The sequence below is a fragment of the Leptodactylus fuscus genome, chromosome 9 (genome assembly GCF_031893055.1).
Source record: "Leptodactylus fuscus isolate aLepFus1 chromosome 9, aLepFus1.hap2, whole genome shotgun sequence".
Lineage (NCBI taxonomy): Eukaryota > Metazoa > Chordata > Amphibia > Anura > Leptodactylidae > Leptodactylus > Leptodactylus fuscus.
Genome location: NC_134273.1, coordinates 65,339,117 through 65,361,384, shown reverse-complemented (window position 1 = coordinate 65,361,384; position 22,268 = coordinate 65,339,117). Strand labels below are relative to the sequence as shown.

The 22,268-nt window shown below is 41.0% G+C and overlaps 1 protein-coding gene across 1 annotated transcript; it reads left to right on the top strand.

The window, feature by feature from the left end:
• Positions 1-13,073: 13,073 nt before the first annotated feature.
• Positions 13,074-21,396, top strand: RGS4 (regulator of G protein signaling 4). The gene is made up of 5 exons (XM_075287386.1): positions 13,074-13,320; positions 16,473-16,571; positions 17,804-17,865; positions 18,957-19,123; positions 19,425-21,396. Exons 1-5 carry the CDS (start codon positions 13,154-13,156, stop codon positions 19,659-19,661), a joined length of 732 nt encoding a protein of 243 aa, XP_075143487.1. The 5' UTR covers positions 13,074-13,153; the 3' UTR covers positions 19,662-21,396.
• Positions 21,397-22,268: the final 872 nt, after the last annotated feature.

The window sequence follows — 22,268 nt, the reverse complement described above, 5'->3', positions numbered from 1 at the left end:
AATGGTGCTATTCACATGTCTGTTTTTATTAAATTTAATGGACTCTCACTCAGGGTGCCGCAGCCAAAAACGACCGCGGCGAAAACTCATCGATAGAGCTTTTCACAAAAAGGTCACAGAGTAAATCTCTGCAGAATTTCTGCTTTATTTATACCTATACAGAGAATGCTGGCGTTTGACATGCTGCGATTTATAAAAACGCAATGGTTTTGAAACCATAGCATCGCTGCAGATACACTTTGCAGGCACTGTAAAATGCAGCAATTTTTTGCCGCTGTGGCTATATCAGTAGTTGGGGATAACCCAGCGCTTGGCTGTCTCTGGGGGTCCCATTAAAAAGAGGCCCACTTTTGCAACCCCTGCTTCATTCAGACTTAGGAGAAAAACATTCCCATTTTTGTGTTTGGTGGGGGTACAACCATTGTGACTCCCTACTCTGGATAGCAGTTACGTTTAAGGGCGGTTTCACACCTGCACCCGGTCTCCACTTTAGCCAATCCGGTGGGTTTCCATCTTCTGCCCCGAGAAACTGGACAGGGGATGGAAACCCGGCGATCAGTTTTCAAACACATTCACTTGAATGGGTTTGCAAAGTGACCACCCGTGTGCTTCTTCTTCATGTCCACGGCAGAACCAGTTTTTTTAACCGGACACAAAGTCCTGCATGTCCGATGGTCATGGTCGGTCACATTGCAAACCCATTCAAGTGAATAGGTTTTAAAACTGACCGCCGGGTTTCTGTCCCCTGTCCAGTTTTTGGGGGAAGAAGACGGAGACTGGGCGCAGGTGTGAACCCGCCCTCAGTTGCAGTGGTGCAAAAACCGCTAAGAAAAGAATATGAGCAATGAAGAAAAATCCAAAAACGTGACAAAACCTTTTCAGTTGTCATGCAGATAACAAATTATCCCAATATACTAAATATAAATGACTAGCTGTGCCCTACGCCCATCGCTCACCATCCCGCACGCTGATTCTTTGTATAAACAAGTTGGTCTTTTATCTAATAATATAAAAATGATTCATTGTATATAGTGGAACTTCCAAAGCGAAATTTACGCTGAAAAAAATTACAGACAATGACGACTGTACGAGCAGGGACAAGTGTCACCAACATGTGCCTCCAAAATTCACAGCATGAAGAGAGTGGGGATTTTTTCCGTACTCTGATCTTCAGGGTCATGGGATGAATCTTGTATACTTCCCGTCACGTTACTGGAGACGTCCCAAGAACGTGTCAAACCAAGAGCTCGTATTAATGTTTTCTAGGAGAATTGGATTCTTCATGGAATAAGGAATGGAATATGAACCCTGGATAGGTATTTTATCATTGGTCACCTAGTAGTAGTGAGTGATATAGAGGAACATGGGTGTTATATTTTCAAGGGCAAAAATCAGAACTGAATTCACTGCCAAAACTTTAACGCTTTGTTCTTAGAATTGATTTTATACCAGGCCAAGACTGAAGAGCCAACTACAAAAGTCTATAACCATGTCTATACAACTCTGCCTATTTGTAGCACATGAACGGGTGATGGGCGAGCCCAACCATACACTTCAGTTGTGGTCATGCTCAATCCCACTTGTATTCAGGACGTGAGATTTCCCTAGTAGAGGATGGCTTCTTGATATTAAATAGGACATGGTCTTAATGTAGAAGAGTTGACTATGTAATACCCACAGTACCACATAAGCAAGGCATGCTACTTCTTAAGTGGGTTGGTGGAAGGCTATGTGGACCTTCACTCAGGACCTCTTTATTACCATAGAAGAGAGGGTCTATGAAGAGCCTCACACTCCGAAGAATCCTACATATCCTTATAGAGATGAATAACCTATTAATTTAAGATAAGTTGGTCTGTTCTGTGATTATCCAAGTGGGCACCTGAACTAGGTGGGCCTCAGCTTACTCTGGCATGGCACAACACACCTATTACACTTCATCTAGATACTCATCATACAGTATCTCAACCAGTATAATATACCGAGTTGATTATTTAAGAAACAGAGTTTATTCTTATATGCACTTGGTGGCTGAGATGACATCTAACTGTAGACTCCATCCAACCAGTATACATCTTCTCTGGGTCCCATCTTCTCAGTCACACTGCAGGGGCCCCAATAACCAACCATCTTGCATTGATATTCTGTTGCCTAAGGTCTGCTGCTGTATGGGCACATATCCCTGGCTCCCTGAGCTTAAACACCCTTAGTACAGGCAAGAATTGTGTTGTTTTATTAATAGAGATGAGCGAACAGTAAAATGGTCAAGATTCGATATTCATTTTGAGTAGCCCCTCAATATTCGACTACTCGAATCGAATATCGAATCCTATTATACTCTATGGGGGAAAGATGCTCGTTTCAGGGGTAGGCAATATTCGATCAAATTGAACTTACCAAGTCCACGAGTGAGGGTCGGGCTGGATCCTCCGAGAAGTCTTCTCTGTGCAGCGTCCCCGCGGCTTCTTCTGGCTCTGAATTCACTGACTAGCGCAGGCATGCGCAGTCGGCTCTGCCCAGGCCCGATGCCTGGCAGAGTGAATTCAGAGCCGGAAGAGGCTGCGGGGACGCTGCAAGGAGAAGACTTCTAAAGGTAGAAGAACCAGTGTTGAGTGGCCGACTGTATAGCATTCAGCCAATCAATGCTGGTTCTGCAATAGATCGAGTACGAGTGTTTCGAATACCGTAGTATTCGATCGAATACCTACTCGATCGAATACTACTCGCTCATCTCTATTTATTAACCATTCTCTCCCCCTACAATTTTTTTTCACATTTTCTAAGCATGTTATATGGAACATTAGATCATTCCTATAAGTCATTCAGCAAAAAAAACAATCCGATATAGGTTTATGTTGACAGAAAAATAAAAAAATGATGGCTCTTGAAAGGTGAGGATGCAAAAACTAAAAAAAATAAAAATCCTGAAAATTGGCCGACTTGCCCAAGGGTTAAAAACGTGATTGTCCACAGTATATTGGACCACAACAGTCTGTCCTAAGAATTAGAATTCTAGAAAGACTTTGTTGTGCGGGATTTCCTTCTTCTGTTTCTACCTGTTGCCATAAACCAGAAAGTAAACATTTATCTTTACAGATTAGAAGATTTTCTCACCTACGCGTTTAGGTTCCTCTTTGCTGTGCCATCCACTACTCCACCTTGGTGTAAAGGTCTCTTTACTTCCTCCCAGTGACCTCATTGCTATATACTTACCTCATTGTCCTTCCCAGCCAATCCACATATGCCCAGATGTAATAATTTATGTATTACAGCACAGGTTCCAGGTTTGCAAACATCGGGCTTTGGAGGTGTTGCCTTGGTGTGGTTAAAAAACAAACAATAAACATGCAGTCATGCAAGCCACCATGGTTTTTTTTTTAAAAAAAAAACCCAACCCTGATCCAAAACCCAGAACTTTATGGTTACAAATAACTATGGGAAGAATATGCAAATCTGTCTTCCATGATGTAAATAGGAAGACAGTGCCTCAGTCATGCAGCCCACTAGGGGGAGCTCCCTTTAACATCATGCCCGACTTCCCAGAGGCCTTTGCTGCCATGATGTGGGATTTTACCAAGTCAGCCTCTCAGCCGAGGACAGCTGTTTCGATCTATTTGGATCTCTTCAGCCCGGCGCAGAGAAGACTTGGCAGAGGTGAGAGGCTTCTAGACAGGGTTAAGGGGATATTGTCACTCCTTTGGGAGAGATCACCATGTACACATACCACATACCATGTACCACACATGGAGTACAAATAACTAGTCAGTCCTTGATTGAAGAATGGGAATTGATGATCTGATAAAGTCATCAGACTCGGTGCTGGAACTCACAATCTTGCAATAAAGACAAGTTAAAGTATCACAAGTATCTAATACTTTCCTTTGGCACTACATGAAATTCTATTTTTTCAATGTTGGATGTCATGAAAGGGGCTTCCTAGACTTCAGACTGGGGCCCCACGGGACAGAAATGCCCACGGTGGGAATGTTGTGGGAAAAAATAGTGGCGTTTTACAGTAACAGCAAAGTGGATGGGATTCTAGCCAATCCCATGCCCACTTTGCAGTAAAATCCGCAGTACAGACATGCTGCGACTTCCAAAACCAGTGCGGAATGTCCGCAGAGGAAAACTCTGTTAACTTTCTGTCTAAAGCGCTGTGGGAAGAACCGCGATGTGTTGCCGCCGCAGCAATAAAGTGCTGTGGGGCCTTAGCCTCAATCAGGTTTTCATACTGCTAACTTATCCTAAAGATAGGTCATCAGTATATCATATGTGGTGGTCCAACACCCTGACCCGGCACAGATCAGCTGCTACGGCAAACTCCAGGCAGGCCTTCATGTAATAGGAGTGGTGCTGCAGCCTTGTCCAATGCATAACAGTGATTCTGGGCAATTGTAGCAGAGGCAGGGGGTCATACATACTTACCCTCAAAGTAATATTGATATTTGACACTATCTTTGTGGGGTTGACTGACTATCTAACATTTATGGGTCTTTCTGAATTTTCTTTCTTTTTTTTTTTTTAAATGTAGATTGTGAGCCCACGTAGGGTTCACAATGTACATTTTTCCCTATTAGCATGTCTTTGGAATATGGGATGGAAATCCACACAAACACAGGGAGAACATACAAACTCCTTGAAGATGGTTTTTTGCCCTTGGCAGGATTTGAACCAAGGACTACTAGCGCTGCAAGGCTGCAGTGCTAACCACTGAGCCACCGTGTGACCCCATCTTCCTGAATTTTCTGTGCCAGCAGATGTCAGGAAGATAAGGATCAGACACCTGGATTTCAGCTGCCCAATCCTTTTATTTCTGGAGAGAGGTATCTGGCGGCAGCTTCCTCCCCTCTCCTATTTAATACACATGCAGTTCTCCAAGCCCCGAGACCCGATGGAGCAATGGGGCCCCGAGGCCCGTTGCATGATGGAGCAACGGGGAGAAATAGCTGTTGTATGGGCAACCAATATTATTGGCACCACAGCCTCGAGGACCCTTATTAACAGGCCATTGAAACAAGGGACCAATATATAATTTTAGTAATTTTGATACCCCATGTCCCCTAATTGACCTGGCTTGTAAGTAAAGTGAGTAAGGGCAGTAAGAACTTTCCAGTAATAAGAACTCGGTAAAACCCACAGACTATCCAGTGAGAAAGTTTCCCAGCAACCTTGGAAGAGTGCAATATTTCAGACAGGCTGAGACATGTGTTTGGCTATGAATTCCCAATGACATCTCCTTATATGAAAATCCCCCAGCTAAAAATATCCCTGGTCTCCGAGACACATGGATTACACAATGGCCGTGCAATATCTTTTTGTTGAAAGGCAGCAGCATGTGACAAGACCTCCGCTCTGCTCATTTCCAGAAACCGAAATACTGTATATACATATTGTCATTGGTATAACAAGGTCTGAGCAAGGCTATGGATGATCTATATCTCTTGGTTCCAGTTTGAACTGTTTTGCAATTGTGTTTGTGGATGTTATTAAGAAACGGACACTTTATTGTGTGAATTCCAGTTATAAGAGAAGTAAGTGCCAGATATGAGAAGAATAAAAACATAACACATGTCTGAGTTGTTAAAGGGGTTGCCCCATCATCAACAAACTCCTTAATATCAGGGCCAACGTGCCATAGTGATTGCCACTAGTCCAAATTTCAAGAATTCTGACAATATACCATATATATGTGGCGATGATTTAGATAAAAGGCTGTCCATGTAATATACAATATGTATGGCTACACGGTGGGAGCCATACATATATTACATGGTTTATTGAGCCTATGGATCAGGGATGTCATGGTGTTTGGAACTTAAAGGGCTGTCTGGGATTTTGAAAAGTTTGGCTAAGACTAGGCCAAGAATGACTAATACTCGCCCCTTCAATTCCCCACCACTTGAGTTGATGATATTCCATATATTATTTATGTGACCCTTGCAGCCACTTGCTGACCCCAGAGGAGACACTTGTACATTCAGCAGCGATTGGCTGCTTATTGATGTAGACACTATAGATGGAAAGATGATGCTTAAAGAGGACCTTTAACCACTTCCAACAAGTCCATCTCTTTACATAGCTGCTGCTCCACTGATTCTGGCACAGTTGGATATTTTCCTCCAGCACCCACCAATCAATGCTGTTAGTTTTGGTGCCTGATATATTATTTAGACTCTGTACTGTCAGTAGGGCGGTGTCAGGCAGGAGCTGACAAGAGGTGTGATCTCTGACATTGGCTGCCTCTGATTGGAGCTCTGGATCACACACCCTGTCTGACACCGCCCTTCTGACATTACAGAGCTTACATAGCACATCAGGCACCAAAACTAACTGTGATGGTGCTCAGGAATGGTGGGGGCTAGACAGAACATTACAACTGTGCTGGAATCAGTAGAGCTGTGCCTATTAACACATGCTAAGAGCTTGAATTGGTGAAGGTGGTGAAAGGTCCTCTTTAATGTTGCAAAATATATTGAATGGTTTTTCACACATATTCTTACACAGGGACCCTATGCTGTCTGGGACTACTCTTGACTGAAACAATATAGCCGCTTATGGGCCACCAGGGTTTCAATACTCATTTATAAAGTATGGTAATAAACAATAAACTAGCCAAAAAGTGACCACTAGAGATGAGTGAGTAGTATTTGATTCGAATACCTCGCTCCCATAGGAATGTGTGTAAGCGGTCGAATACCAAGGGGTTAAGCGCATCGAATATTCACTGTGCTTAACTCCTTGGTGTTTGGCCGCTTACACGCATTCCTATGGGAGCGAGGTAAGCGATCGAATACTACTCGCTCATCTCTAGTGACTACTAATATGTGGATGGAATATGTATCTATCTCTGATTGCTTAATATTTTGTTAATAAATATGAATTACAATATGACTTCCTGCTACTTTGACATAATTATTAGTACATCCCATAATGTCAGTTGTGCAATATACTCTTACTGTAGATTCCTGGACCTGTCAATTGTAGATAAATTATTGTATTACACTGGTATTACACATCAATCTGATGGAAATAGCCCTTTAAGGAAGTGTCAGCAATACCAATCATTAAGATCCCATGTGATGTAAGAATGCTCGGGGGGTCATTAAGACCTGTGTTAATAATATTTGCTTTGGTAGAGGTTTATATTCTTCTGGGCTGTGTGTGTCCACTGAAATCTACAGCAGTTTTGTTAAGGCTAAAGCCCCGTTTACCGTCCTGCAGCGATAAAAAACGTTACGAGAAAATTCAGCAGCGGCAAAGTAGAGGTTTCCTCTGTGGACTTTATCAATTATACCTATAGGGTATCATCTACAATGAGCCAACTAGATATATAACATGTGAAGACCAAACTGACCCCTAAGATCACTTGTTGCTAGAAAATTCTGTATACGTTTACTATGCTATGAAAATCACTTTATTGAAAGGCGATGCTCAGTTTCTCATTGTAGGTGGTTCAGCTGCTAGGAACAGCGTGACGCTAACCTGTGAGGAACGTCCCCCATTACTAGTCTATGGATGAGTACAGTCATTGCTGGGCAGTAAGGAACGCCCACTCTGACAGTACAGAGCTATGGACGAGTACTGTCAGGAGGGGCGTTCCTCACAGCCCAGGTAGATGGTCAGGAACGCCCTTCTGACAGTGGGCAGAGATAGGTAACGGCACCGATATCTCTTGCCCCGGGGCACACAACAGGAAAGCCAACAGTGCGCTGAATTCAGCACGCTGTCAGCTTTCGAGCAGTATATAGAGCCGACTATGTCCGAGGACATGAAAGGTTGTTTAACTAAATTGTATAACTTTTTATACGTAGTTGAAATTCAATATTCTGTGCTATTTTAACATATGAATATTTTACTATAGGAATAAAATATCTGAATAAAAAGCTTAATAAACAATACTATTTACAAAATCCTACTAGGCTGTGTTTGTCTAGCCCCATGCAATACCAGATGCAATTTATGGGCATGGATAAGGTTTTTTCTGAACAAAAAGAAAACAAAAAAAAACAAAAACTAAAACTAAAAACTTTTTTAGGTAATCTCTGACAACCTATGTAAAAAATCATTTTTCACAACATAAGAGCATAACTATCATGACGTGCACTATCACTGCATTGCAGACACGTCTGACTAGTACAAACAGCGGACAGCGAAAGGATCTATTGTTAGACTCTGGTAATTGTATGTTCTTAGCAGCCATAAAAGAGCTCTTCAGTAAGCCATGAGTACTTGACTGTCCAATGTAAGCGATCCCTACTCCCCTGCAGTATATACAAGATAAAAGGTCCAATTACTCTGCAGCGTATGGAGATGTCCGGGCAATGGCGCTAATGATATCTAATGTATAACCTAAATGTAAATTGTTTCTAAGTACAGCATTGGTGTCATGCTACTAAAAATACTGGATTACTATGTTTTATTTCGGTTCACATCTGTGTTCGGTATTATATTTGGGCAGTCCACTTGGGGACCCCCTGAACGGAATAGCAAACACATTAAAAAGTGGTGAGCAATGAAAGAAGACGAACTCCATTGACTATAATGGTGTCCATGTGTTTTCCGCGTGGTGTCCGCACGAGTCATGCAGATAGAGAAGCACTTCAAGAACTACTCGTGTGGACACCGCGTGGAAAACACACGGACCCCATTATAGTCTATGGGGTCCGTGTGCTTTCATTGCTCACCGCTTTTTAATGCGTTCGATATTCCGTTCAGGGTTCCCGTTTGCGTATTACCAGTTGGGGAATGCGTTCTTTCAATACTAAGTATCGGCAGTGTGGCAATGGAAATGGTATAAACCAATGGTAAACTACTTCATATAGGTGTATGAGTGTTAACAAAGGAACGGCACAACAGAGTTCTAAGAAAAGCGCTCCAAAATAGTTGTGGGCGATGTTGTATTGCCTATTATTGTAATGGTTTTCTTACTGTGAATTAAACTTTTATTGCTACATGTGGGAGGCAGAGATCGCAGCAGGACGCGTCCTGCTCGATCTTGCTGCGGATTCCTGAGGAGTCTGAAGATGCGGAATCCGCAGCAAAATCAAGCAGGACGCTTCTTTTTTTCCGCATCCTGCTGCCATCTCTGTCTTCTGTTCAAAAGAATGGGAGGTGGATTCTGGGAGGAATCTGCTCCGGATTCAGGGGCAAAATCCGCCCCCAAATCCATGGCAAATTCCTCCATTTGAACAAAACCTAAAGGTTATTGAAACCTTTCTGGGATTTTATTTACTCAAAGGTCCCTATTTTTTGGCTAAAAATAATTTTTGGTATTAGGTTTTATTTTCAGCTGCTTTTTCTTCTACAACCTACCGTACATGAGTTCTTATACATTGCAGGCAGCTCAGTGCCTTCCAGAATGAAATACATAAAACCAGCTCTCTATGGTCTCGCTCTCTTTTCTGCTGAACATTCAATCTGACATCTTTGCCAAATAAAGTAAGCCTAAAAGGATGTCGGCCACATGAGCAGAGGGGAGCAGAGATAAGGGCAGACGTCTGATATATTTCTCTGTGAATGGGACCGAGCGGTCCGCAATGTATGGGGAGTAAGGCAAACTTCAGAAGACAATAAACCGGATTAAGGCTATATTCACATCTCCTTCAGAGCCCATCCAGTAAGTTGACTTCTTCTTCAGGCAATTTTAGGGAGAAATTAGTGGACACATAGTTGATTATAGATGATCATAGTCAATGAGGCCCTCAGGATCTACTGTTATCCATCCTTAGAGTGATTCTTGTTTAACCCTAAGATGGACCTTACATGTAAATCTTCATCCGTACACTCCAAGGTTGATTTACAGCAATCAAAAGCGCAAGAAGTGGTGAACTGGGAAAGTCAGCGGGCATGAGGCAATAATAACTTTAATAATGATAAAAACAATATATAAAATGTTTTGCTTTTTCACATCTAGAGATGGTCGTGTCCAGCCACCCTTGTGAATGTGCGGTATGTGATATGGATGGCAGCCCTCAAACCATTCTGCATTGGTCAACTTCTACATACTGGTGACATTCCTAAAGTGCAAGAACCTTGTAGACAGGATTGTACCAGCTAATACAAGCACCGATGACTTTATGGGCGGAATATGAACAAAATGTCCTAAGAAAGCTAGTTGTCTCCTTATTTTAATTAACCCTATCCTAGATATTTGCTGAATATCTTTCAGTGGTTAGGGTAATATGAGAAAAGCCAGAAGACGGTCACTCATAAATCCTGATACATTGAAATACACACACACGTGCGCGCACACACACTCACAAACACACACGCGCATGCTCGCACAAACACACCACTGCACTCCAGAATTTTGGTGCAAAAAATTTGAGATTTGCAACCCTTTTATAGCTTATATGTGTTAAAAATGTGACATTCTGCATTTTTACACTACTCACTACACTTTTGAGAAGTGGGTGGGAAAGTGTCCACGTTTAGGTGATCTAGATGTCCCTACTCCAGATTTATCAAATGCAACTTTTTAAAAATTTCAATCTAGTGTGTGGGCGCATACAAATTTGAACACAAGTTCAGAACAGATGTGTTAGACTTATAGATGCACCAAATATATCAAACATCATGTGACATTTGATCAATTTAGCTCATATTATACCATTGCAAACTCAAAACTAACTTTATGAAGAGGTATGCATTATCTGATAAATTAGGCAGGTCTTCCATTGGTGCCATTCAATATACCAGTCTTCATAAGTGTACCCATTAGAGTTTAAAATGCATTCCTTCTATGTACATAAATTTGAGGTTCTTGGCATTCATTTTGATCAAATTGTGAGAGCCCATCCGATGAACTCAAGAGGACTTAATTCAGACGGCACCCTACAATATACAATCATAATTGTTTTGGCCCAGATCTAGGCCTGTAAAGCGAACATGAGGCATGTAGGATCCTGAGACATGCTCTATTCTAGTTAAAATATCCTTGCAAGATTTGAGGAGTGTGTATCCAACATGGAAGGAGCAACACTACAGTATGTGCAATACAAAAGACAAAAAGTCAGACCCAGCGGAGTAGAGCAGATGTGAACAGGCGCACTGCAATACAGACAGCTATCTCTTTTTCCTCAATGCATAAATATTCCGTAGATAGATAAAGCCCATCCACACATGTCATACAAGATGAGCGATGGAAATGTCACTTTATGGTCTGCACTTTGAAGTAGATCCACAGAGAAGCATAGCAGGCTGCTGTTCTGTTATTTTGCAGTCCACGTCAGACAAAGTGCTTGGCCTTGTCATGTGCGTGTACCAGATTTAGCATTCTTGCACAACATCATACTGTTATATTTCCAGCAGTCTTCCATACACTGATTTTAGTGCCAATAACATACTGTAGCTGTCTGTGAAGTTCTCATCATTCCCAGTGGTGAATGAAACAACAAAAGTCACATTTATAGGCTGAACACTGACACGTGCGTACTCGAATAACTAATGTCCTACCCGTGTTTCTCCGAAAATAAGACAGGGTCTTATATGAATATTTTCTCTGAAAAAAAGGGCTACAACCCCTGCAGGATCCATGTTATATGGGAACCTCCTAGGATCCCATCATCTCATACATAGGAGAGAAAAATATATAAAATAATACTGGGATTAGGTAGAGCAATGTTTCATCAGGTAATATGCAGACAATTGGCTTGATATGGAAATTTAAGCAACGCATTTTCATGCTGTACCAACATCTTCAGACCAACGAAGTGGATGAAAGTTGATAGACCATACTCCTTTTTCATGAGACCAGGCCCCTTTCTCTATAGATCACAAATTGGAAAATGAAAAATGTCTAAGACTCTTGGCGCACATGTAAATCAGTTTTTTGATGCAAATGATCCCTGTATCCTAACGCATTTTGCTAAATAAATCTTGACCATAGATTTTTACAAGATGAATGCAACAGAAATTTCTGTAACAATTCTTCTGTGTGTGAATACACCATAAATACTGTATATTACGGTAAAACAGGACCTTAAATATATACAGTAGTTTTTTGACAAGGGAGCTGGGGAATTTTAGCCTAGAGTGAATAGATCAGACAGGATTTCTATGTTTTTTATCTGCATTGGAAATGTGACAAGGGAATAGGACTGCGCTGAGGCTATCCCCTGGTGTCAGGATAAGCCCCATTGCCTGGATGTTAATAACCTTAGCATCAGATAACTAATGAAGCCTCATTGAACGCCCAGTGGGCACCAGCCTGGCAGGGCGGCCATGAGTCACACATAAGTAAGTGGCAGCTCTTTGTCCTAGATTTGCCCTGTCTGTATATATGGCACTCAGTGGGGTCCATGCATGTAACATGTAAGGTGATAGACCTGGATATACCCTGCAGCGTTCTCCTGCAATTTTTTATTATTATATTGACGTATACATCTATAGATGCAGAGATGCGAGACATAAAGTAATGATTGGGGGCTGATATACATTGCAGTAGGGTTAACCTGAACCTCTGCAATTGGTTATACTGCTGCATTGTGATGTTTTTCCAATGACTTTTCATTGTTTTGTGATAAGATATCACGCTGCAGCAGTTTATCCTATGGCAGAAGTTCGGGTTAACTTTTTTACATCTCTTCAGCCGATAACAGAGAACAGTAGATTTTTAACTTCATAGCAAATGTGAGTAGGAAAACCTGTCTTTAGGGACTGCGTTGAAGGATAAGCCCCATTGCCCAGGACTGGATAACTTTAGCATCAGATAAGTAATGAAGTCTGAGTAAGATCTCGGTGGGCACCGGGAGGCGTGGGGGCATGAGTCAGACATAAGTAAGTGGCAGCACTTTGCGCCTTCTCTCAGTGTAAATATTACTCTTATTCCCATAAGTCTTAGTGTAGGATAAATATTTCCAGACTTTGCTCTACGCCAAGCCCACCACCTCTGGGGTCTACGTGAAACTCTTCTCTATCACCTCACAGCCAGCACTGGCGTCTGCTTCTCCTCCTCCTCACACGTCAACACTGGCTTATTTTTCCCACTAAATCTAGAGGAGGAGTGAAAAAAAGGGAAATGAAAAAAAAGAGTAAGGGAGGGATGATGCTTGCATGGAGGAGGGAGGATGCTGGGAGCAGATCAGGGGGTGGATGTGATTGGCTGCTGCCTGCATCTGAGTCCTGCTGTTTGAGGCTATAAAAAGATGAGAGGATGGGAAGCAGCAGCAGCCGAGCATTGACAAGCTGGACAGACAAATCCAGTGAGACAGACACCAAACAGAGACATAATAGCATTCGGGTCTGGGAACCTGACCTTACAGCCAAGATGTGCAAAGGACTTGCTGGAGTGACCTCCTTCCCCGCCACCTGTCTGAAAAGGTGAGACTGCAATCTGCCCTGCGACATACTATGAGCATGCAATGGTGGGGTGCAGGACCTTTAATAGAAGGGATCTGTATATAGCCGGCGAGATTCTATCGGGGACTCTGGGCAGCTGTGGGGGGGTTGTTATATTTCTATACAGCATTGCAGAGCATTTCATCCCAGTTTAGGGAGCCTCAAGCGGCTGCTTCCAAGCAGCGAACATCATTGGTTCCTTACCTCAAGGATTTAACCCATTGTTAGTTGGTCGGTTTTAGATTGTGTTGCGTGGAGTTTAGGTTAGAAACAGCTGCAATGGACTTTTCAGGCATTAACTTCACCATGGTTTGTCCTATTCAAAAAGATGACTTTCGGCTTTGGCCGTATTTAGATGGGCATTAGAATATTAAAGTATTAGCATTTTTGCTTATGATCACATTTTCTGATACATGGTATTTGCAGGATCCAAAATTTCTAATGTTGTTCGTCGCCTATATATATATATATATATATATATATATATATATATATATATTATTTTAGCAGGAACGATTATTTTCATGTTGATAAAGAATGTAGCTGAATCAGGTTACTGTATAATATGGGCACGTCAATGAGCAGAGGGGACAAAGTTTGTTATATAAGCAGCTTTTATAGTGACTGGCATATGCCCTGTATTCATAGAAGGCATTGGCAAAGAGCCTGAGAGCCTTGGCCATAAAGTGTTTAGTGTTATCATTATACTCTATGCTATTCCGTCTAATACCCTGCAAATATAGTAATCCAGTTATTATGTAACTAGTAACATTATAGCAGTATAATATATACTGCTCAATATCTCCTGACTACTTACTATTAACCATTTTAATCCGTTACATAGAAATGTATCAATTTCTTGCTATTTTATTGTTGAAATTTTTTTTTATTTATTTTTCTTACTTTATATTATTATAAATGTTTTAGTATTAAAAAGAGCCATAAGGACATAAAGTAGCTTTACTGTAGGTCTATAAGAAATATCACTGGAAATAAATATAGGAATATTGTTCTGCTTCTATAATAGAACATATAGCGCCAACATATTCTGTAGAGCTTTGATCTTATACCATTCACATCATTCCCTGTCCTCAGCGAGGTTTTCCCTAGGTCACATACACTCATACACACGTCAACTTCATAGGTCAACTTCATAAAAAGACAATTAACTTATCAGTAAGGCTTTAGTGCGTGGGAGGAAATTGGAGGACATAGAGGAAGCCCATACAATTACCAGGGGGACTTTAGTCCGTAAGCAGATGCTGCCCCTAATAACCTCAGAGCCAGGAATCCTCATCTTACCTGTAGCTCCGATAAAGCACACTCAGCTCTGCTGCATCTGAGTATATGCTTTTCCTATACATAATGCACATCATGGAAGTCTTGCACAGAAAGTCTAGGGTTAATATTTATGGAGCTAGTCTTGTCTGCTGTGACGCAAATACGCTTCAGATGCGGCAGAGCTGACACGGTTTGGGGCTATGACATTAGCATGCTGATTTAAGGTAATGTAGTCAGTTTAGCAGCAGATGACACTTTATTATCACAAACTCAGCCCTGCTACATCTGTACTGTAGTATATAAATATACACTTCACTCCTGACAGCAAGGTATTAGTGTTTGAAGACTCTAAAATAACCATCGCTTTCTCATTACTGACATGACTATTGGCACATGTATTGTAAAATACACAAATTATTATGCTTTGATGATAAATACGGCTCCCATTGCTAGATAACTGCCTATTATTCTGTATGGAGTGGGTGTACAGCTTCTATTCTGATCTGCTAACACAGCACAATGGCTTGTATGTACAGTATTCACATGTCACTGAATGCTTTTACATATTTTTATAGTGATGTATAATTATATCCCTATAGAGGAGTAGGATCTGCCCCATGTACTATGACAGCGTTGTATTAATGCCGCTCCTATATGTATACATCATGTACCATACGAATAATCTCGTGAAATCTGGTCCGTATCATAGTAAACCTGTTTTGTATATGGACGAGAAATTCTGCGTATTGTTGCTGGTCTATGTCACTGCACGACAGGGCAGTAACCCTATTTATTATGATGAGATATGAGACTATATATAGTGGTTTTATCGCTCAGCTCTTCCATGTTGCAGACTCCCTGATACACATGACTGTATATGATATATTACTCTACCACTGACTGAATTATTATACCGTTCTTTATTAGGGACAGTCCAGATTTACATCATTTGTTTACCAGGTCGTGTATGTACTATGAGAAATTGATACTTAATATCATTATGATTATTGAGCAATGTCAATTGATCATGTAGAGAATAATAGGTGTTATGATATACTCCATGGTTACATGTAATGTATCAATGACGGAAATTCCGGGAGTTCTAGTGCCAGGACTCCATCTAACATAACATAAAGGGCAGCAGTAGCTTATTATTAGAGAAGTGGGGGTTTCCTCTTTGCCCTTTGTATTGTGGTATGATTTTAAGTATAGTTTATTACATCATGCAGATCACGTTGAGTAAATCCAGGATTAGGAGACTTATGATGCAAAGCTTTATACTTCCTGATAACCCCATTCTTTGGCCTCTGATCAGGATAGGCGGTACCTGTATGATCACCGTGGGTTCTGCTGTGGAAACCCCACTGATCACTAGAACAAGGGTCATGAGGCACCCGATCCTGTATTATTGTAATGGATCATGAATCCCATCCCCTTTGCTTGCATTGTAAAACGCTGCGATTTTTCCCGCAGCGGAGCAAATCGTAGCGTTTACATCCCGTGGGGCCCCAGCCTTAGGGTAAGGCCCCACATTGCAGAAATGCAGCTTTTTTTGTTGCAGATTTTACTGGTTTTTTTTTGAAAGAATGGAAAATATAAAGGAAGCTCTTAGACCTTTCCCTTCCGAATTTGACTCAAAAAATGCAGCAAAATCTTAAACGAAAACCGTGCGTTTCCACAACGTGGGGCCTTACCCTAAATCTGCCCTCATGTGCTTGACCTGTACTTGTTGAATATCTGCGACAACTTGTGCGACTATATAATATATGTCTGAGCAGTGTTTTGTATAATTGGTCGCAATCACAAAGAACAGATGACATTGCCATTTATACAATGACTTTGTTTCCTTACAGTGCCAAAGATATGAAGCATCGACTTGGATTTCTTCTACAGAAAACTGATGGTTGCGATAATGGCAGCGGCTTGAAAAAAGACAAACCTGGTTGTCAGAGGTAAGTCGTCCTGTCCCCGGGGTGTGTTTATGCTGCACACTAAATAGCTAATAATTGCCAGTTACCCATAGATTCATTGCTAATGGCTAGCTCTATGTAATCCTAGGGAAGGGAAATCCATCTGGGTACGGTGTAATAAGCAGAGCTGTTTGCTAATCACATCTGCGGGCTGCCGGGGAGATAATCATCTGGTGCAGGCTGTTATATAAGACTTTATCAGGGCGCACACGGCTAGGACTGCCAATACCTGAGATTTATTTCTCTTGTATCATCTGGATCCTGGCATGAAACAATTAGTTAATCATAGAGATTATGGTAATAGATCTAGAACATGCACCTGACTACGTGCAATATTCATTGTGTCATGCACATGCAAATATTTTTTGGAAGGCAGATAAATCAGCATGTGCACACATGATTTCAACGCCATCCTTAAAGGGGCTCTTTCACTGGGAAAAGTCATTTTTAACTAATCACATCCTTGCATAGCCTTTAGAAAGTCTATTCCACACCTACCTTTAGTATGTAGATTGCCTCAGTGGTTTCTGAATAAGTCAGTTTTATTCATATGCTAATTAGACTGGTGCACAATAGATCATGCACCCCTTTGCTATTGTTTCCTATGGGAGGCTGCTGCTGCTGCTGATGACTCAGCTTCCTGTTTGCACATACATAGGAGATAATAGCAGAGACGAGTGCTGCTGGGAACTTCCTGTGCTGGCTGGAAGCTCATTAGCATATGAATAAAAACAGACTTATTCAGAAACCACTGAGGCAATCTACATACTAAAGTTAGGTGTGGAATATCATTTCTAAAGGCTATGTAAGGATGTGATTAGTTAAAAATGCCTTTCCCAGTGATAGAGCCCCTTTAAGCTAACTTTAGTAGGATAGCCATTGCAAAGTATGATTTACACAAATTTTCCAGGGATTCTTGGCCATACATATACAATCATTATTGGCCAAACCCACCAATTTCAGCAGGAACAGCTGGCAATATAATTTGTAATGGAGGATGGGGGGTTCCTGAGTCTGCTCAAACAATGGAGGTTGGGGAAAGAAGGATCAAGGTTTTTGTTCTCGGGGGTTAGGGGCAGAATCCCCTCTCCAGATTACTATCCCATAGAGTAGGGTAGAAGCTTTTAATTTAGTCTCCATAGAGACCTTCGTTAATGTGTTATGCACTAAAATGAGCTGAAAGCTTACAGAATATATGTTTTGGTTTTTTTCAGGCTAACTCAAGAAGAGGTTAAAAAATGGGCAGAGAGTATGGAAAACCTGCTGAACAGTGAATGTAAGTAAAGCAGAAGATAAGTTGTAACTTGTAATAAATATCAGTAAATTAGGATGAATAAATAAATGTACATGCTTTAGTAAAGACCAGGGAGACCCCCAGTGATCACTAGAACAAAGGGTTGGAGAACTTATTCTGGTCCTCAAAGTCTCACACTACAAAGCTGGTGTTGGACCATTGATCATAATGGCCAATGGGAGCCTAAAGTGTGCTTCAGCCCATTTCTTCTAGTGGTTCTTAGGGGTTAGACAGGAGGAATGTTCTAGAATTTAGAAATACAGTTAAGAAAGTATTGCCTAGTCGGGTCCCATAACTGGTTACATCGTACAACATCCTTCAGAAGATACTGAAGCTTCTTTAGGCTATAATTAAGGTTCCACCACAGCCGGAGAGCCACTGGCTAGTTATGTGAACTCAGTTTTGACCTGAATGCTTTATAGTAAAGTTGGCATGAAGACCCTTCCATAGTTTGCAGTTGTGTATACGTGACTTAAGTCAGCTAAGGAAACCCAAATGGCTGGGACGTGAGAAACGCAAATATCCTGGAGATATTGCTCTCAGTATATCATGAATTTTAGAGCTACATTTCATATTTCAATGACGTCAGCTTGAGGTCACTTCTAGTCTCAAGTGTCCTTGGTTTGGCTGTAGTACAAAAATCTGAGTGTCCTAGCAGTCCCCAGAGACAGAAGGATTTTAATTGAATTATTAGTATCACTGGGCCATGCTTCCCAGATTTAAGAACTTTTGCTCCTTTGTGACCTACACTACGTCAGTCAGATGTCAAACATATGGTGGGAGCTGCTGGTTGGACCCTCATTATTCAATAAGTCCATCACTGTTTATTTCATACCGTAGGCGGAAGGTCAAGAAACTACATGATGTATTATAATACTGTCATGTCGTAAAACACATCCTCACTTGGCTAGTTTGTTTAATAGATGCTCAGTACTTCAGGATGTGTTAAGGACTACTTGTACATCTACTACTTATAACACTTTCTGAAGGACATTGTTGAGAAACCTAGTCAGAGAACTTAGAAAATATCAGTGGTCGTCTTCATTTTCTAAAGATGTCATTGTTCCTTTTAGGTGGCATAGTGGCTTTCAGATCCTTCCTTCAATCAGAGTACAGCGAAGAAAACTTGGATTTTTGGCTGGCCTGTGAAAATTACAAGAAGACAAAGTCAACAGCAAAGCTTTCAAGCAAAGCCCAAAAAATCTATGAGGACTTCATTTCAGTGGAGGCTTCCAGAGAAGTAAGTAGACAATGTCTTTATTTTTACAGAACTTTGTTATAAAGGCGTGATACCCTCACTCAACTATCACCATGACTTTTACTCAACCACTTGGGGGTTCACATTCACTGTAGAAACTATCTGTCTCCTTGTTTTTGGTGGACCTAGCTAATAGAGGCGACATTGGTCCTCATAGTTGGATGTATACAGAATATGTATAAATAGGCGTGTATCTCCCAATATTATTATCATATAATTATTATTTTACCACCATTTTAGCCAATAGTACCTGACATATTTTTCTTTCTTCAACTTTCTTAAGGTCAATCTGGACTCAACTACTCGAGAAGAGACAGTCAATAGTATTGTTCACCCAACGCAGTCTACTTTTGACCAAGCCCAGCATAAAATATTTATCTTAATGGAGAAGGATTCATACCGACGCTTTCTCAAGTCACATTTCTACCTGGATCTTGTCCACTTGACCACCGGTGGTAGCAGTAAGAAGATGAAAGGTCTCAGCACTGACAGCAACCCCTTCATTCCTCAGTGCGCTTAAGACACAGACTGTGCATGGCCACAGATAAGAACTGTTTGTTTATGTGCTCTTATCTATACTCTAAGATGGCTCAGACCTGGTCCTGAGCTAGCTCCTCTTATTTATTAGATGTGTGTGTCTTGCATGCATTTCTGTTCTATTGGGGTGAGCTGGAAGAATCATTCAGTCCCGTGCAATGTTGTACAGACTAGGGACTCATTGGCATATGGGTTAAGCATGTCTACTACAATATTCTCAGGTGAATCTTGTGAAAGATTTAAGGTGCCTTCATCATGAAGGACATAGCTCATCCATCTTGTACAAGACATGATGTACTATAAAAGTCCAATGACGCTAGCCAGCAGAGCGTGAAGGTAAGCTAGAATTGTAAATGTTGAGGACATACCGTAAGAAGGAGCATACCTTTAATGGAGAAGATGTGGTCAGGGTCAACAGTCAAGATGGTCAACTTTCTCTAGCCCAGGGAAGCCAAAAGATAGCAACATATTATTGCTGTATTTACAGTGTCATAGATGGAAGCGAGATACTACTGAGTGAAGCAGACGACACTGTATTTATTTTATTACAGATATTTATTTTGACAATGCTGTTGTTAAGGTTATTATGGTCGATATGCCTTTTTTCTAAGCATATTTCGGATTTGTTTTACGTTTTTTGCATTGCTTTTATAATTTATATTATTATGGAGATGAAAAGAATGGGGCTCTCATGGATCAAACACCCTGTCAATGGACAATTGAGAGGGATCAAAGCAGAACAAGGATAGTTGTGACTGCCGGCAACTATGGCTGGTGATGCCGGGAACAACGTTTCATTCAGTAGTGTTACCAGCATGTATCTGCCTGGGTACTTTAATACCTGTGCATGTTTGTGATTTCCAAAAAGTATGCAATGCCAAATAGCCATGTCATGTACATAGTGTTATGTTGTGGAGACGCCATCCTGGGATAGGATGTCCCAGCGCAGACACACCGGACATGTGTAATGAGTATACTCTCAGGCACTTACACAAAGTATATTTTATTGAGAGAGATGGAAATATTTATTTCAGCCGGAGCAGACATACTACCTGAAAGCCCGAATATAATAGGTTATAAAGCTCAACTATATAGAAGCAGGCTTGGTTGTCATGTATTGAACGCAACCGACTGGAGGCCATATACTGTAATACTGAAAAACGTATATAAAATGACTCAAAGTAAGATGCCCAGGAACTTGAGACTTCTTGAGGTTTCGGACACTTTGACTCTTATGTACCAATAGTGAATTGCATTAGCAATCGGTATCATGGGGAGCATCATGGTCCAGGTCCATAGTATTGTAATAAAATTCTTAAGAAAAAAGTGACAAAAATACCAAATATGCACAGAGGGCAGTACAAAGAGAGGCATATTCTGTTTTTATTTTCAGTGCAATAGTTAATATTATAGACTATGGGACTTATGGCCATGGATAATATTAATATATAGGGACGCCTGGCAGTAGAAGTATGCTGTATACATAAAGCCGTGGCTACTCTAGGACTTGCTGTGTAACATGGTATTTCTCTGATAATCCCTGTACTGTACATATGTTCCCTATCACAGTTGTGTTTTTGTTCTTCTGTAATGTCAGTATGCAGTACATGAATGTTAACAGAAAACTTTCTATATTTTGTGCCTGGTTCATGCCATATGTTGCTGGATTTGAGACTACTTATTGTATTACTTGAAATAAAGATGTTTCCTATTGACAACCCATGGACATTATCGCTGTGTATTTGCTGTGTGTTATTTTCTTACCACCCTGACCAAAAGATGGAGGGTTAGGGGAAAGTGAAGGATGCCGATTTTATTTGATGGCTATATATTACATGCAATGTTTCACTGTCAGGTGGAGCATACTAATGGAGGGACATTACACCCATCCAACCACAGGAATATGCATATACATCCTCTAGTGCCACCATTTAGACGGTAGCTCCCTATAGATAAATGCTTGGTTTTCTATAAAACCTAGTGACATTATCTGGCAATAAAGTCAAACCATAACCTGTCTTTGAAAAAACCCAGTCCCATATTTCAGAAGATGGTCGGATGGATTGGTGTATAGGATATAAATCAGTTCATATGGATGTATGGATGGACTAAGAATCCTTTGATATATGGAAACAAGGCTAATCCATCCATCTACATTTAACAATGTTACCAGAACACCTTGCCATGCCTGAAACAACATGGCTGACTGCTCCCTATAGGACAACTGATTAAATAGGAACCCCCTCCATGCTAATTCCAGAGTTTTGCCAGCCAGCCAAATCAGCTTAGGGAGTGGATTTCCACTAGCAAATTCAACAAAAATCGATCCACCATTATTCTTATAATAATACACAAGGTGATGTCCCATATATATTTTTCTAGCCACTACTTGGGGTCAGATAACATATTGCAGGTCATGGCAACCACATCAGAATTTTAGTGCTTGAGTGGAAGAGGAGAATATACTTGAAGTCTACGTTCTCTAAAGGGTTATTTTGGGGATATTGTGTTAGCATATTAATATGGAGGTTTAGTTTGCATCTATGGAACTGAGATATTACAGCATTTACTGGTACAAAAGTTATCTTTG